The 17,300-nt window shown below is 39.6% G+C and overlaps 1 protein-coding gene across 1 annotated transcript; it reads left to right on the top strand.

Moving 5' to 3' along the window:
- The first annotated feature begins 49 nt into the window (after positions 1–49).
- Positions 50–17,259, top strand: mfsd14a2 (major facilitator superfamily domain containing 14A2). The gene is made up of 12 exons (XM_080033899.1): positions 50–227; positions 3,201–3,296; positions 6,126–6,188; positions 7,178–7,305; positions 7,530–7,644; positions 7,876–8,094; positions 8,625–8,738; positions 10,213–10,284; positions 10,593–10,705; positions 12,565–12,662; positions 13,112–13,269; positions 13,965–17,259. The coding sequence occupies exons 1-12, from the start codon at positions 144–146 to the stop codon at positions 14,175–14,177; spliced, it is 1,473 nt and encodes a 490-aa protein (XP_079890025.1). The 5' UTR covers positions 50–143; the 3' UTR covers positions 14,178–17,259.
- The last annotated feature ends 41 nt before the right edge of the window (positions 17,260–17,300 follow it).

The following is a 17,300-nucleotide window of genomic DNA, read 5'->3' as shown; positions in this document are numbered from 1 at the left end:
TAGTTAGCCCGCTGCTAGCTGCTAGCTCCCTGTCGCCTACCTTCCGAGGTGTTATGAGCACAGTAGCCGAAATCAGTAGATTATTTTAATTTCGATAGGTGCAACGATGACCCTCTGACAACAAGAATGGACATAAGTTAACGATGACGGGGGAGAAAAAGAAGAAAAAGCGGCTCAACCGCAGCATTCTTCTTGCAAAGAAAATTATAATAAAAGATGGAGGAAGTGTGAGTTAAATATTTATTTATCTTCGTTAACACGTAGCTAGACTGGCCCTCAGCCCGCTGGAGTTAGTCGATAGCTCCGTCTGTTTAATGAATGTATGTTTTCTGTCTGCGATGGTTTGGATAATGTTATAACTGTTAGCTGGCTGGTTAACACGGCTAGCTTTGAACTAGCGTAGCCTAAAGTGAAGCGGCCTGTCCGTTTACACGTCAGCTCAAGCAGCGCGAGCTGGCTAATAACAACGTCAGCTTGTTTTATTCTTTATTCACACTCATTATTCTATCATCAAAATTACCTTTTCTAACTTAAACCAGCACTTAATGTCAATAACGTGGTTTACAGTTGTGTACATCTTATAGAAATGACGTGTGTCAAGAGGCACAAACTGGAGCTAGGTTAACATTAGCTCCCCAGCATATGTTTTTAATTGGAGTTTTGTTTACATTGGGTATTTACACTTGCTTTAAGTTACTTTTAGTACGAACTAGCTAATTGTTTAAGAAACCATGAAGGGTGAGACGTTCCTGCAGATCTCTAGAAATCCATAAAAAGCATTGAATTCCTGAATTTAAATATAAAGTCTTATTTGGTATTGAAATGTCATAAATCAACATTTCGGAAATCTACATGCTACATCTACATGTTTTTTCTAAGGATTCTATTCTATTCTTTTTTTATGACGTTACGATTTTAAAAACTCAAATAATTTTCATCATTTACTAATAATTTTCTTCCATTAACATCACATCAGCATGTGATCACATTGAGACATTTATTAGAAAACCATTATTATAAGCTTTTTAATTGTGTATTTTGTTTAGCCTAAAATAGAATAACAAACCAAATTAAAAGCAATATCTTTTTACTTTTTCATTGGACCAAATTCACGGTTTATGCAGAAAGTGTCCCTAACCCAAAGGGATTGCTGTTGTTTTTGTCTATCGTTTTGGTTAGTGTGAAACACTTTTTAAAGGTCTAAGGTGTTGGAACCCTTAAGGTAAATTGTCAGGCAACCCAAGATTCTTAGTGGGTAAGGTGGTTAGTAAATGGGCGATGGCTATACATTTAAACATCAGTCAGGACAGGAGTCACACTTATTCTAAGGGTCATTGACACCTGTAATCCAGGTATGATGAAAGCGTCCTGTTATGTGTACAAATGTCCTTATTTGGAAGCATCAAACTAGTTGACAACCTATCCTGTCGAGGACTAGATATTTCAATCATTGAGACTTTGGAGCTGATGATGGGTCCAAATTAGGTTGTTGGCAAAGAGTAGGATTGTTATAAACACAGCGAGGTACCAGTGCTGGTTATGTAATCAGTTGGATGGCTGTTGTCAAATATATATGATATACATAATGGCACGCAGCGTTGTAGTTTTAATAAAGATTGGTCTGTATACCTGACATGATGTGCCAGCCTCTATGCAAGGAAGCTCTGGGTTCAGAATCAGATCATTGATATTGCCTACTAGTATTTCTTCAGCTTGGTCAGCCATTAAGAGTTCCCTTTCAACATCCAGCCCCTCATCCGACCATAGCATCTAATGGGCTTTGACACTCACTAGTCAATAGCCGAGTGTGATGTCCGAAGACCTAGCTGTTCGTCATTTCAATGGAGAGGAAGTTGCAACGTCTATTGAATGAAACTGTTAGTTTTGTACAGATAGTTCCTCATTTTCTTCAGAAAATCAGGTAGTGTGATTATAGGAACACAAAGGGGGCGGAACTTTCCCCCAATCAGTCATATCCGAGACCTTTAGATTTGGTTTTCAGTTGTGCACCCACTTCCTCCACATTTGGGAAATGACAAACCACATAAGCGAGCAGCGTACTCACTATTGGTGTCTTTAAGTTGGCCGTGGCCTAGTTTACAGTCTCCAAAATGTTCAGACCTCAGACGCCTCACCATGTTTTCTGCCAAACATCCTGTTCAGCATCCACACTCACTATCACACTGTGTCATACCCTTACAGACTATTTTACTGTTCTCCAGTGAAGCGACTTTTTCTCCAGGGATTGCGGTTTTATGCGAGTTAAAAAGAATGTCAACAAAATGTGTTTGTAATCGGAGTAAGGCAATAAAACTAATACTGTATGTCATGTGAACAGCTTAGGCGTGTTGTCTCACTCACATTAATGGCGTAATTACACTAAGTATAACTGGATTATTAGAACCACCGTGCTAGCCGGCTTTGAAATTAGTCTCGGCACGTATGCAGCTGCGGTGGTTTTTGTTTTAGGGATTTTTTTTGGTTACTGATACTGCACAAGCGGCGCAAAACTTGTGTTGTAGAATAAATAGAAAGCTGTGTGTTCAAGAAAAAAATTGCAGAATTGCTTTTGGCATGGAATAAATAAAACTGCTCTATTGTGGCAACATATAGCATGATGGTTATAGTAAGTTCATATCTAAAGAAAGCGTTACCATCTTTATTTTCCAAATTTTCTGACAATAAGGCAATTTGTAATCTCAGTTTAAGGGAGTCACTGTAAATTATGTACATTTGTCTATTAAATCAATCCTTTTTTTTACCTCAGTCAAATTATTGGTGTGGATGTAAATCTTTGGTTCTTTGTGTTGTGCACTCTAAGTCTATTGTTTCCTGTGCACCGATTTCAATAGTTAAATAAATTACATATAAATTACAATCTCAAATAGAAAAAAAATAATGCGATTCTAATACGATTGGTGGCCTGATTATCTCAACAGTCAGCACTGTATTGGCAAAGACAAACTTTCTTGCTGTTGGGTAATTTCTCCTACCAAATTGCGGAATGTCCCACAGGATCAGGTGATGTGCATGCATTCATCATTAGACGAATGCTGCCTGGAATAGGCCCCCGTTTAAGGTTTGATCTGTTCATGTGTTACTGCTACTAACAGGCCCTTTGGTGCGTGTGTAGAAAGTGTTTGTTGGTTCTCAGCTAATGGCCTCTCTATTCTTACTGGTGTCTTTCTGTCTCCATCCAGCCTCAGGGAATCGGTGAGCCCAGTGTTTACCATGCTGTGGTGGTCATCTTCCTGGAGTTCTTTGCATGGGGTCTCCTTACCACCCCAATGCTCACGGTAAGACCACATACACTCTCTCTCTCTCGTAAACTGACATATTGGTTTTTAATGTATTCATACTCCTACACCTCTCATCTCTGTACAACCCCACACAAAGAGTAGCATTTCCCATTGACTGGAATCACACAAGGCCCATCGGTGTCTGTCTATGAATGAATACATTTCTAATCAAGTGAGCGAGGGCATAGGTGACGCAAGAGTTTTTTTGTGCATATGATTTGCTAAGCACTAATGGACTGAGAAATATGAAAAGGACATCAAACAGTTGTATTGTTTGAGCAACAGTTCTTTGTTGAAACGGCTTATCGGGGAGGGGATCACTGGTTTGTGTTGTCTGGCCACAGAGCAGATTCCGGCCATGCAAACGCCACATGTTCACCCATGTACACTGCAGTGTAGTGCTGTTTAGGTTAGTAAGTGCTTATAGGGTTTTTAATCCAAAATGGAACCTGTATTTTTGAAATATGTTTGCACCAAAAAAATAATTGGTCAAAATGTTAAAAACAAGGATGACTGTTTCTTCAAACATAGATCAATTAGCTAGCAAAGCCCTAAGATGACTCATAATGACCAAGAACGTGTAATAATAGTTTTATCTTCTTCCGATAAATTGAATTCCCTTCTAGTTTTGTTTTTGTTTTACCTAACGTTTTTCCCTACCAACGTAAATTACCTGGGGTAAAAACTGGTATCTCAAACAAAGGATGAGCAAACATCTGTGAGCCAGATGATGTCAACCAGACAGGCTTATGCTAGGCAGTCTCTCGTTGGAGGAGGTGGTTGTATGTGTAACTGTTCAGTCTTAATTACGGGTGGGTGTGTTGCCCTCAAGATCCCTGGGCGGAGGCAGGATTTGCATTTTGGACTAATCAGAGGGCGCCTAAAGATGAGAGGGACTGCTCCACTGCTCTCAATGAGCAAGCTGCTTCATTAGTATCCAGCAGCAACTGTCTTCACGGAGCATTCCCAGTCTGTGTGTTTGGTTACTGAATCCCACAAGAGGGGGGGGGGGGGGGGGGAGGGGGTCCTAGCCATGCCACGATCTAAACATTAACCCTAAACAATAACCAGATCCTGTTGCTCAGCCTCTTGTCAAGCTCCACACGCCCTAAATTAAACCGAGACTTCATGTTCTCGCTCCAGTGTCAATGACACCTGCACTCCGTACAACTGCACACACTGACGATCTGGACTTTGAACTGAACATCCCCTCATCCACTATGTGAACATACATTTAACCTACATTCCCATAAGGATTAAGTATTGTAAGGAAAACAGTGTATGGCTGTATATATCATGATTTTTTTTTTTTGCTTTGACAGCAGCAGTTGATTAAACATGGATAAAAACAAAACATTCTCTATATTTTGGTTTAGGTGTATTATACCAAATGCTAAAAATAATCATTTTAAAGACAGCCAATACATTTTTCTCCAATTAAATTAATATTTTGAGGATTGTGCTGCCCCCACAGAATATGCACTCACTGATTATTTCATTTGTAGATTTGTCAGCTAGAATAGATTCATAGTCATATAAAAACCATCAATGGCGTCACTGAAAGTCGAATGTTGTAAGGTGGTGTTATAAAAATTTGACAAACGGATGAGAATATTTTCCTCCAGCCAGCAGGTCATTTTTATATCAGGATTGAATGAGGCCGTAAAGCTCTCTCGTCTCCGCGGCTGTGCTCAGAGTGTCTGCCTGTTCCCCAATCATATTTACCAAAAGGAAAAAAACCTGCATCGGAGCAGAGGGGACGTTAAAGCGCTCAGTCATCCAGTATAGTGATACCCACGAGTGTAAGCTGTAACCATTACAACGATTGGTACAAACAAAGAACTGTTAAAAACCCAAACTTTGCCAACTATTTGAGAGTGTGGGTGCATCTGTCATGAGTAAACAAAGCACCTACTATGCAGTGTTTCAATCCAGATGAATTTCTGTCTTTTGATGTGTTGGTGAGCGAGTGTGGACGATTTGGGTTGTCCTGGGGCAACTCCTATAGAGAGACAGCGACTGGTATAAAAATGTGGTTTAAATCAAAACTCAGATATGCCAGTAGCCACCTAACAAATACAATTAAATGTTGCCATTTAATGACCAAAGTGCAAATGTAAATTTAACAAGATTAAGCCAGACATGAGGAATGAATGACCACCATGTTTATCTGCACAGCGATCATGGCGTTTCCTGCATGTCATGTGTATAAATGGCATGACACCAGACTAATTACATGTATTTCATTGTATCGGTAACGTAAACTAGATAGGTTTAATGCATAGTCAAATTCAAAGATATGGTACTAATCATTTCAATGTGTAGAGGTCCAAATTAGGAACAGTTTAACAGATACAATAGAATTGCAAAGAGGGGAAATGTTATATAGTTAGCAATTCAGTAAATATGTTTCAATTGTATAATGAGTAATACTGTATCTGCTTTAATCTGCATGTCACAGCTTGAAGCATGGATCAGATTGGAAATAAGCTCCCTTATCTTTTAGGGTTTTATCCGGTGTCATGTTTCATCTTCATGCACAACACGTTGCTTCTTTTTGTTTAATGCAGATCTGCGCAAAGTAAATAATATTGGATTTTAAAAGAATTGCCTTGTGGACCTAAATGAAAAATGTATTGACCTATTTTCCATTATTTGGAAAATTGGGAAGTGTTTTTCCCTTACGCCCTCACGTTTGTTCCTCACTAGCTCAAGTTGAACTTTGCAGAGTACATAAACTACTGTGGTTCATTGTCTGAATTTGTGATGCAGACCATGTTGATATAGTGGTTTCAACTGCTGCCGCTATCTGTGTTTGTTTTCCAGGTATTACACGAAACATTCCCCCAGCACACATTCCTGATGAACGGACTTATCCATGGTGTCAAGGTAAGTCAGTACAGTGCAAAGTAAAAACAAACCGAATAAATACGTTCAATATTCTTTATCTCATGTCTGAAAATATAATGGAGGCACAGGAAGTTTTTTTGCCTGCTATTGAGATAGTGGCCAGCAAAATCTTTGTTGTTCCAAATGTAATAACATAGCTGTTAATGCTGCAATGACTTTGAATCTTAGGTCTTACATTTACTTGCACTGTGGAGTTGATTTTGTACTTTATACAAGGCAAGCCACATTATAATTCTCTACCTACTTTATACTTCAACAGTTGTTGACAGTTTCTGTGGACTAATATGATAAATATACATTTTTCTGGCCGCGTAAAGTCACAAGACGTGGTGTATCTAGTACAAACAGACGCTGTGAAGTATCATTGTTCTTCAGCACTGCTGCAAGTTTGTCTTGCTTTTATTTTCCCATGGATGATTTGCTGAGCATGTGAGCGCTTGTTCAGCAACGCCCTGCCTGACACTAATTCGGTGACTTGCTATAACACCTGCAGGCTGTCAAGTTCTATAGCCGGTTACCCAGCTGGTCATTGAAGCACTTCCAGGGTGAAGGGCCTCAAGTGCAACTTGTCAGACTTTATTTAGGGAGAAGCAAGTGTCTGCAGATAGCTGGGAGCCAATGCTTGTTATTGTGTTGTGATGCTTGGAGAAAAAAATTCTCTGTTCAAGAAATGATAATTCTGCAAACGACTGCTGTCATTGTCTTGTTTTCTCAGGCTCCGTGTCTTTATTTAGTAGAGTTAAATAATTCTTGAGTCTGCCAGCTTCTAAAATAGCTTGACGTTACCAGACTTCACAGTCCATGTACAGGACTTTAAATTAATAAAGAAAAATAGTTGCCTTTGCGTCAGTATGACTCTAGCAGACAATTGTGAATCTATGAGTAATGACTTCACTCAAGTTATCCATTTACAGCACTTTTCTAATACATTGACTACACTTTCTATCCCATCTCCCCATTGTTTCCAGGGCCTATTGTCATTTCTGAGTGCTCCGCTGATCGGAGCTCTGTCAGACGTATGGGGACGCAAGTCCTTCCTGCTGCTTACGGTCTTCTTCACGTGCGCGCCCATTCCACTGATGAAGATCAGCCCATGGTGAGAGAAAAATTACGACAACTCTTTACGGTTATCCAGTCTTGTTTATAGTTAGAAGTTGAAGTCTGAAATGCCTTACAATATAAAGCAATATAATAAACTAAAGCCCCAAAATTATCCATATTATGAACTTCACAAATGTAGGATTTACAATGTAACAAAATTCAATTCTAGCCATTTTAGTTTGTTTCAGCTGAAAAGCCAAACTCTTTGCCTTCTCTCAGGTGGTACTTTGCTGTCATCTCCATGTCCGGGGTCTTTGCCGTCACCTTCTCTGTGATCTTTGCCTACGTGGCCGATATCACACAGGAGCATGAGAGGAGCACGGCATACGGTTTGGTGAGCAGATGGCTTAAGAGTCCGAAAATAAATGTGTTAAAATATGTGTCATTAAACACCTCCACACAGTCTATAAACCCAAGGAGGCCTTTTATCAGTGAAGAATCATGCCTGTATTTGGACAAATTCCCTGAACCAAAGAGTCAAACCAATTTATTTTTTTAAACTGCAGGAATGTACATACAAATCATTTCCTGTTCTGCTCACCTCTGCTCCTCTCTCTCCCTCCAGGTGTCGGCTACCTTTGCGGCCAGCCTTGTCACCAGCCCGGCCATCGGAGCGTACCTGTCTGTAACCTACGGCGACACGCTGGTGGTGATCCTGGCCACAGCCATCGCCCTGCTGGACATCTGCTTCATCCTGGTGGCCGTGCCCGAGTCTCTGCCCGAGAAGATGAGGCCCGCGTCATGGGGAGCACCCATCTCCTGGGAACAGGCGGACCCCTTTGCTGTAAGTGACAACATATTAATACTTTTTGATTATATTCTGTCAGTTATGAAACAGTATTATACACAGGTTGTTTACTGCAGTGCAGTTTATTTGCTGTTTGTGTTTTTTTTTTGTTTTTTTTTATCACGGGTTCTTTTATCGGTCGTTATGAACAGGAGGAATAAAAGCAGCGAGTGAATCCACTGTACACATGGGCATGTCATGTGTTATTTTAAGGCAGACTTGGAATAATTTGAACCCATCCTTCTATCCACAGTTCACATCATTGCCACCCATGGTACTTGAAGACTGTTGTATATTTACATTTATATACAGCGTATACAAATTAAAGCTTAATTTGCTTACATAACTTTGACAGCCTGACTTCAAATATTCATGATGATCAAGCAGGATACAGTGTCAGAGTTGCCTTTCATTACTTGAGGCTTATTTCACCAATTGAAAGTCAAAAATGCCACTGACATAGCCCATGTTTTAATTAATTTGTCTACGAAACTAAATGAATCATTTCTTTGTGTTCTCTTGGCCAGTCTCTGCGTAAGGTGGGCCAGGACTCCACTGTGTTGCTCATCTGTATCACAGTGTTCCTCTCCTACCTCCCCGAGGCCGGACAGTACTCCAGCTTCTTCCTCTATCTCAGACAGGTAACACACTCCCTGCTTACACGTTTACAGATAGGCCAGAACAAGGAATGGATTTGAAGCAAAAATGATATCGAAAACACAATATGACCAAGTTGGTTTATTTTTTTTGAGGGTGCAATATTTGTTATATGCTAAATGTGTGTCAAAAACGTTTTTAATAGGGGCGCCCTTAGCTCAGTTGGTAGGGCGTCCCCCCCCCCATGGGCCTCGGCCAGCAGCGGACCCGGGTTAGATTCCAGCCCGCGGTCGTTCTCTGCATGTCACTCCCCTCTCTGCCCCATTTCAACTCTGTCTCTACACTATCAATAAAGCATAAAATGCCAAAAGAATATCTTTGAAAAGAAAAAAGAAAAAAATTATTAATTCAATATTGAAATGCTGCAGATATGTCCTGCCTACACATCATATTCTACAGACTTAAGAAAACATTTTTGTTTGGTTTAGATTGAACAATTACATCACACTTTTATCATATTTTCAATATGTTTTTCTAGGAAGTTGTTCATTAAGGATTCCTTGTATTGGGCATTCGTATTTCCCTGTGGTGTCAGACCGATGGGTTTGCAGTGTGTAACAGGACTTTCGGGAAAATACAAAATCTAAGACATAGCTTTTTTTTGTCAAAGTTGTGGTTTGTTGAGAAGGACAAGTCAGCTCAGTATTAATATGTGCATGTCGTTCGTGACAGTGTAATACTTGAGACGTTTTTGTTGCAAATAAAAAGCTGAAATTGCTACTGGAAATAAACCCAATACAACCTGTGGGGGAAATTGCCTGACACACACTTTCACCTACATTGCAAAGATTGGATCAGCCGGTTTTGCTGAGTGGACTGTTTCAGTGTGTCGTAGCAGAATGCTAACGCAAGCAAACCAGTGTATTTTAAGACTCAAGTAGCCTGTAATGGACAGCTTGAGTCAGTTCAATATCACCTGGAAGAGGCTGGCAGCTTTAAAATGAACCAACGTGGCGTGGTCTCCTTTTCCCAACTGCTTGAGAATGAGGAATGTTTAGTTTGTGTAAATAGTGTCAGAGAAACCAGTCAGGTGAGTCTGACACACACACAAACGGTTACACACAAACAGTTACACAAACACACACACACACACACTCACATACTTCTCTACTACCATCTTGGAAAGGACAGCAAAGTAGTTCTGGAGCATTGGGGCTTAATATATCACTCCACATTTTCAAAGTTTATTTTACACACCTTGCACCAGCTGCCCTACTCCTGATGATGCATATTTGACCTAAATACACCAGCGCAAACAAGGGGGGGAAGAAATAGAAGCGCCTTCTGTTGTTCTAAGATGGAGTAGTAAACGGCAGGTGTTTACAAAAGGCCACACCCAAACAACCTTCTTCCATTATGTTTATTAGTTCAACAAACGGGTGAATGCTTTGTGTTGGAGATTCGTGCTCGTCTTGTCATGTCCTAACCTGTGTTGTCTGCATGCCGTGTCGCCCTCAGGTCATAGGCTTCACATCAGCGACTGTGGCTGCCTTCATCGCGGTGGTGGGGATCCTCTCAATAATAGCTCAGGTACGGAAAAATACACTTTTACTGTAGAATTAGGTCCTTGGTTTGTACAAGGAAATACTCTACAATCAAAAAAAAATAACAGTGGAAAAAATGAAGAATCTTTGTTTTCTCACAGCAGATCAAAGAAAAGCAGCAGTTCTTAAACCTTTAATCTCGTAAAACAAGGAAGTTTGCTTTAAATATTTTGTCGGATCAATTCCTCTGTCATCGATTAGGCAGCCCTGTGTCAGACAAGAAGACTCAAGTATGATTGTGAAAATTATTAATACTATTGCATTTCTGTCTGTGTGTGCTGTGTTTGTCTCCAGACGGTGGTCTTAGGGATGCTGATGCGTTCAATAGGAAACAAGAACACAATCCTGCTCGGCCTCGGCTTCCAGATCCTCCAGCTGGCGTGGTACGGCTTTGGCTCTCAGCCCTGGTCAGTAACCGTCACCACGACTTGTTATTTTACACACACACACGCGCACACACACACACACACACACACACACACACACACACACACACACACACACACACACACACACACACACACACACACACACACACACACACACACACACACACACACACACACACACACACACACACACACACACACACCCTTCCACTACATTCCTTCAAATGTGATCCTACACCCAATGAAACAGAGATTTATTAAGAAATGTGCTTTTCGATTCCACTTGTTGACTCTTTAAAGGATCAATATAGGAATATTAAATTGCATCAAGATTTCAATGGTCCCTTGGTGACCCCTCCCTTTTAAATGATTACAGAAGTTACAGTGGCCTTCAAGGACATGAAGCTAATTACTAAAGATGGCATCATCTACCACTGCCTCATATTATTCCACAATATCATGTGATGAGGACAAGATGTATTTAGTTATTTATGCTATAGTACTTCATCTTGGTCTTCCAACAGGTGCATTTTCAAGGAAACCTACTATTTATTAAAAAACATATGGAGGTTAAGTTTGTGATTGCTGTGCTACTGTAGAAACATGGCAGTTCAAAACGGCTGCCTCCGTGAGGGGTGCTCCGTTCCTATGTAGATATGAAAGGCTCATTCTGAGAAATTAAAAAAAAATATATATATTTTCAAGAGATAACACACTAATTAAAGCTTACTTATGAATATTATATTCCATTTCTACCAAGTCTGTTCTGAAAAAAATGGCAATAAATTCTACAAACTGCACCTTTTTTAAATTAAAGCAAGCAAGCAAGGAAGGAAGTTCTTCTGACGTGACGAAGCATTTCCTGTAGCATGGTGCAGAACCGCAGTCTTAGTCACCAATTCTTATTAATCAGTAACCACAGCAAATATGTAACTTGTGCATAGCAAAATGGAGAATATTTCAAGAGTCAAGAGAATTACGAAATACATAGCAATTTATCTGCTAAAAAATGTGTTACAGATTTTTGCTGTTTATTTTGGTTTACTCAGATAATAATCCAAGAACCTGATGCAAAGTTAGATAACGATCAGAATCTATCAAATCTAAATGATACCGAACCCTATCGCGTTTCAGTCCCACTCTTTTGAGGTACTATTATTTTGTTGCATAGGGATTCCTTGTTATTTAACACTGTTGTTGTAATGCCCTGTTAAACCACCAGAGGGAAGCACAGCCTTGACGTTAGTACAGCCACACGGTAATATAATAACTGAGACGCAGGCATCAATATAGTGTCATACATTGAATTATTTAGTTTGACTTATTTTTTACATATAGGCTTTAAATGACTTTAAAATTATTGTTATTGTTTGAGGATTAGTGCCTCTTATTGTAATTTTTTTAAAGTTAAAAGCAGTAACATAGCTACACACACTTACAAACAGGTCACACTATCAGTTTAATTTCTCTTGAGGTGCGATCATAGCAGCGCCACCAGTTTTTGTTGTTGTTTCAGCTCGGAGAGGAAGGCAACACGGCAAGTATATCTATTGACTCTGAAAGATCTCCTTGTTGCTCCTCTCTGCTTTGGTCAATACCCAGGAAATTAAATCACATGAAGGTCACGTTGACCTTATTATATAATAAGACCAATTGAAATGTATCCCTTATCATTAGGTCTTTAACTTTGGGACATATTTAAACTATGGACAGCTTCAGTGTAAATTATTTGTAGCCATAAGGATGTAACGATCACAATTTTAATAATGGGCTTAACAACCTTTAACTCGCCTTCAAGGTAATGTCAGAATCAAACTATCAAAAGGTTAAACAGGATTTTGTTTGTATCCTTACCACTTGCGTGTTGTTGGTTGTAGGATGATGTGGGCTGCTGGAGCTCTTGCAGCCATGTCCAGCATCACTTTCCCTGCCATCAGCGCCATTGTGTCCCGGAACGCAGACCCCGACCAACAAGGTGAGTTTCCTCAACTGTTTTAGATCTTCCTCACCGTTGATATATTTATAAAACCAGCATGCCTCACTGTTTGTAGAAACTGTTGGTACTTTTCTTTCTTAGTGTAGTGTTCCATTCTAGGAGCAAGACAAACATTGCGGTCAGCAAAAACATTGATTTTAAAATACCAGTCCTTCGCATTTGTTGAGATGGAGAACATTCTGTGTTCAAGCGTTTCACTCTAATGTAAATGAAAGAGGAGGACGATAAACACAGTGCACATATCTGTAAATAGTTTTTTCTAATAGCTCGGGTGGTCCCACTTCATCCAGTTGACTCTGAAAACACCTTGATCTAAAATTTTAAATTGGTATCTGTTTATGATACATCAATGCACATATTGCATTAAAATATTGGATTATTATTTTCATACATTGCAAAAAATCGTCATACTTTGAACATGCCTACAGGTGTCGTCCAGGGGATGATTACTGGAATCCGGGGCCTCTGTAACGGTTTGGGTCCCGCTCTCTACGGTTTTGTCTTCTACTTGTTCCACGTGGAGCTGACAGACACAGACGGCTCTGACAAAGGTGCCAAATCCAACATGGCTAACCCCACTGATGAGGTGAGCATGAAGGAGAGAAGTTGCATTGAAGGCAGCTGCACAACACTAATAATAAGTTGCACATATGGTAGCATTACTAAAGACACTGCAATTAAACACATTGTTTGTTATTTCAAGCACTAGACTATTTTGTTGGGCTATTTTCCTTCCAAAACATGTTTTCTTTCATACTGCTATAAATAAAACGTCCATTATGTACATTTAGGGGTTCTTTTGACTAAACCTTGTCTGTTTGCGTCTGTATATTTCTCCCATAGAACCATTTTTTAATGGACATTTTCTTTAAATCTGTTTTTGTCAATACTACTACAGTAAATTCAAAAAATATCACACAACTATAGTACTTCCCTGACGTTAATTGTCCTATTTATGGTACATTTTCTTATTTATCAAATGAAAAAAGGCTGTATCCAAACTCTGTTCTGTAAAAACTTTGGACTCTTATTTCTTTTTTAAATTAGATTAGTATTTTAACTCTGGCTTTATAGCTTTTTTTATAGCTTCTTTTTTTTCAAGAGTTTCAAATTTCACACATAATTAGTTCAAACATTTATGTACAAACTAATACAAAATGTATTATTTTAATGTATGCATTCATGTGGAAAATGTCTATTATATCTATAAGTTAAACATTTTACCCTATTCACCTTCAATGTCTCACCTTAATCGACTTATTTCTCCTGTGATCCCTTCAGAGTTCCATCATCCCAGGCCCTCCCTTCCTGTTTGGTGCGTGCTCTGTGCTGCTGTCTCTGCTGGTGGCCCTGTTCATCCCTGAGCACACGGGGCCCGGCGCAAGGCCCGGCGCCTACAAGAAGCACAGCAACGGGGCACAGAGCCACTCACACAGCCCGCAGGGGAGCGGGGCAGAGGGCAAAGAGCCACTACTGGATGACAGCAGTGTATAACCTCAGCTAAGGGGGGTCAGACAGCCTCGCTCCAACACAAATACACCTCCCCCCCACCCTGCACACATGGACTGATACACACATTTTATCACATGGACACACACACTCACCTCTGGCACACATCAGACTTAAGTGCCATGAAGAGTTGTTTGTGTCCACAGCACAAAAGTGGGCACTCCTTCCTCAGCAGCCATTTTCTTTTTTTAAACCTGGGTATTGTGAGGACTCTCTAAAGACCCTGCGTAAAGAGTGTATTGCCTTTTTTTTTGTTCAGGCTGCAGTGGAAAGGTGTGTGTGTGTGTTACTTGGCTGAGCTGGACACTTTGGTTTCTATAAAGAATTAACAGAGTGGAGTATACAACAGCTTGCCCAGCCCTACTGTTGTGAAAACAGAAGTGATTTGGAGTGAGAGTGGGGGTATATCTCAAAACGTTACTAAATCCATGTGTGATTCTTCATATTGCCCTGTAGCCAGCGAAGTGGCGACTTTGTTTGTCCAACGGAAGTGTAACAAACACTTAGTTGAACATAGGTTCTTCACAAGCTTAACATCTGGCCAGATGCTTGTCTGTTAAAGTATCCAAGAAAGGGAACACTGTTCTTCCTCATCATGGGAGCACAGCACCTGTTTACCTATGAGAGGAGTCCCTGCAGGGCATTGTTGCCATGGTGCGGCCTGATATAGGTAAGGGTGGGTCAACCAGTTCAGATTAAAAATCTATTTAAAAAAAGAAGCTTTGTAAGACCACATTTTGTTTTAACATCACACTTCTATCACAGACTGAAGTGTGCGAGAGAGACCACTTTATTAGCTGAAACTGTTTCAATGTTTACTTGCCATTCTCTAGATAAGTAGTACAGTTTGGGTTGTATATTTTTCTCTGTTCAAACTGAAGTCTAGCTGTGCTTCAAGTTCTTATTCAAGATACAAATGTTGCCTCGAAGTGACTTAATATATATATACTTTATATATATATATTAATTACGTAACCTGTATGAAGACCGAGGTCTGAAAAGGCTCTGTAATCTTACGCTATCGCTCCCATCGGAGCCGTTACACTTTTTATTCCTTCTTTTGTTCTCATGCCCTTCCTATTGTTTTGTTTCCTGACGTTTATCACCATGAGGGTTGAGACTTAGAGAACCATGGTTTTATTTTTAAAAAAGCCTCCGGACCATTTGGAGCCTAGAGCGTTGCTATCAGTACACCAGTGTTGGCACTGAGACTGAGTACGGAGTCTTTGAATTAATATCATTAGGTTAAACAGAATATCTCTCATGCTGCTGCAGTAGATAATTCAAAGGTGAAGTGTGATGTTACATGGTGGATAAAGATTTTCTACAGTGGTAATTTGATATAAACTATGTAACGGTTGAAATCTTTGACATGTAAGCTTTTCATACGAACTGTTATAAATGGGCACATTTCTCAAACGATCACTAACTGATGGTAGAAATGTTAGATCGGAAGCAGAACTGGCCTGTAACTCTCAAGCTCACATTTAATGTATTCTCCACAAGGGGGCGCTGTTTGGACGTTGTCACACTAGCTTTATAGATAACCTGCGCCACCTATAGGGGGGGAAGCAGTTGCAACAGTAGTTCAGACTAGTCAATGTTGCGGCCTTGATCAATTCAAAATATAGCATCATCCTTTCAAAAGCATAAAATAAAGAAATTAAAATCGAATTGAAAAAAATCCAGTTTTCCTGATCACTACACAAAAGAAAACAGAAAGGACAGCACTTGAGGTAACAGGTTACAAGATGGCATTGTGAACATCATCCTAAACATTATTAACAACTAGTAACTACAGTCAATTTTTTAATAACTAAATATAAATTCTCACGAATATGTCCGTCTGCAAGTCTTAACCACTGTTTGTTAATAGATGGTGCAGCTTGAAAATGAACTGCTGGTGCCGCAGCTCAATTATTGAATAATATTGACCCCGCCTTGTATCCGTGCTTTGGATCATTGACACCGTTTTCCAATTTGTTCACATTCTCTATTGGCCACTGCAAAATGTTCCTTGTTATTTTTAAAAACCTAATTTCATAAATGCCTCAAGTGCATTTAAATAGCCAAATTACAACCTGAAGGGGAGTCGTAGTAGACAACAGTGGGTTTTGTGCCGTTTAACATAAATTTGAAGAGAAATGTTTGTTATATATTTTGTGCCAAATTAATTTTTTGGTTTGCTTTTTCATACTTTTTTGTGTGTGTGTGTGTGTGATTGTGTGTGTTTATGCACTTGACTGATTTGGATATTTTTTTTCAGTTTTCCTCATGTCTTAATTTCTTTGGCTGAAGATCTAAGTTTTAATGCTATTGTTTTATAGCTTTTCAGCTTGTCAGTTTTAGGAACCTTTTCATCATAGTGGCTATAGGCGGTAAAATCCTCGAAATTTCCATCCGTCTGTTTACAGTCTCGGTCTTCATTTGATAACAAGCATTTCACCATTGCTTTTGATTGAGCTTGTTTTCCCTAGATTTCTCAGTAGATTATAACTCAAGTGACTGAATGTTCCAAGCCAAGCTGTACACATTGACCACACTATACCGTAAACGCTCTGACCTGTCATAGTTTTTATTATTTCAGAGGGGGTGTTACTAGACCAGGAGGCCATCTGTTGATTTAATCTCTAAATATACTTTTTTTTCTTTTCTTAATTTATCATTTATTGGACCAACACATTGGGAAAAACCCCTTAACTTCAGATCCTACTTCAACTGGTAAGATTCTGCACCAGCCCCATGTGCACTCGTACAGCTTCCAAGCCGACGACTGTAAATGTACAAAAAAAATCACCTGTTGTACATACAGCAAATGTATATATTTATTGCTCAAGGAGATGGCTGCCTCTTGGGTCTATTTGGTTGTTTGGTGCAATTATTATTCTATATTTCTCAAGACTTACCTGCTAGCCACTCCTGTTTTTAGTACGACGTGGTTTGTGGCCTGAACCCCCTCTCTCTGTGTGCCTAAAATTAGCCAAGAAACGAGTATGGCAACGTAAGTAAATGGTGGTTATTATGTAAATATGGGAAACTAATGACAAACTATTTATTAAAGGTTTATTGTACAATGAAATGTGTGAGTTTGCCTCTGTGGGATTTAGG

This window comes from Ammodytes marinus (genome assembly GCF_949987685.1).
Source record: "Ammodytes marinus genome assembly, chromosome: 9".
Classification (NCBI taxonomy): Eukaryota; Metazoa; Chordata; class Actinopteri; order Uranoscopiformes; family Ammodytidae; genus Ammodytes; species Ammodytes marinus.
This window is presented reverse-complemented; position numbering and strand designations above follow the sequence as displayed.

Coding starts and splice junctions, on each gene's coding strand:
- mfsd14a2 (XM_080033899.1), top strand. CDS start 144: ATGACGGGGGAGAAAAAGAAGAAAAAGCGGCTCAACCGCAGCATTCTT. Junction 228..3,200: donor TAATAAAAGATGGAGGAAGT/GTGAGTTAAATA, acceptor GTCTCCATCCAG/CCTCAGGGAATCGGTGAGCC. Junction 8,739..10,212: donor TCTTCCTCTATCTCAGACAG/GTAACACACTCC, acceptor TGTCGCCCTCAG/GTCATAGGCTTCACATCAGC.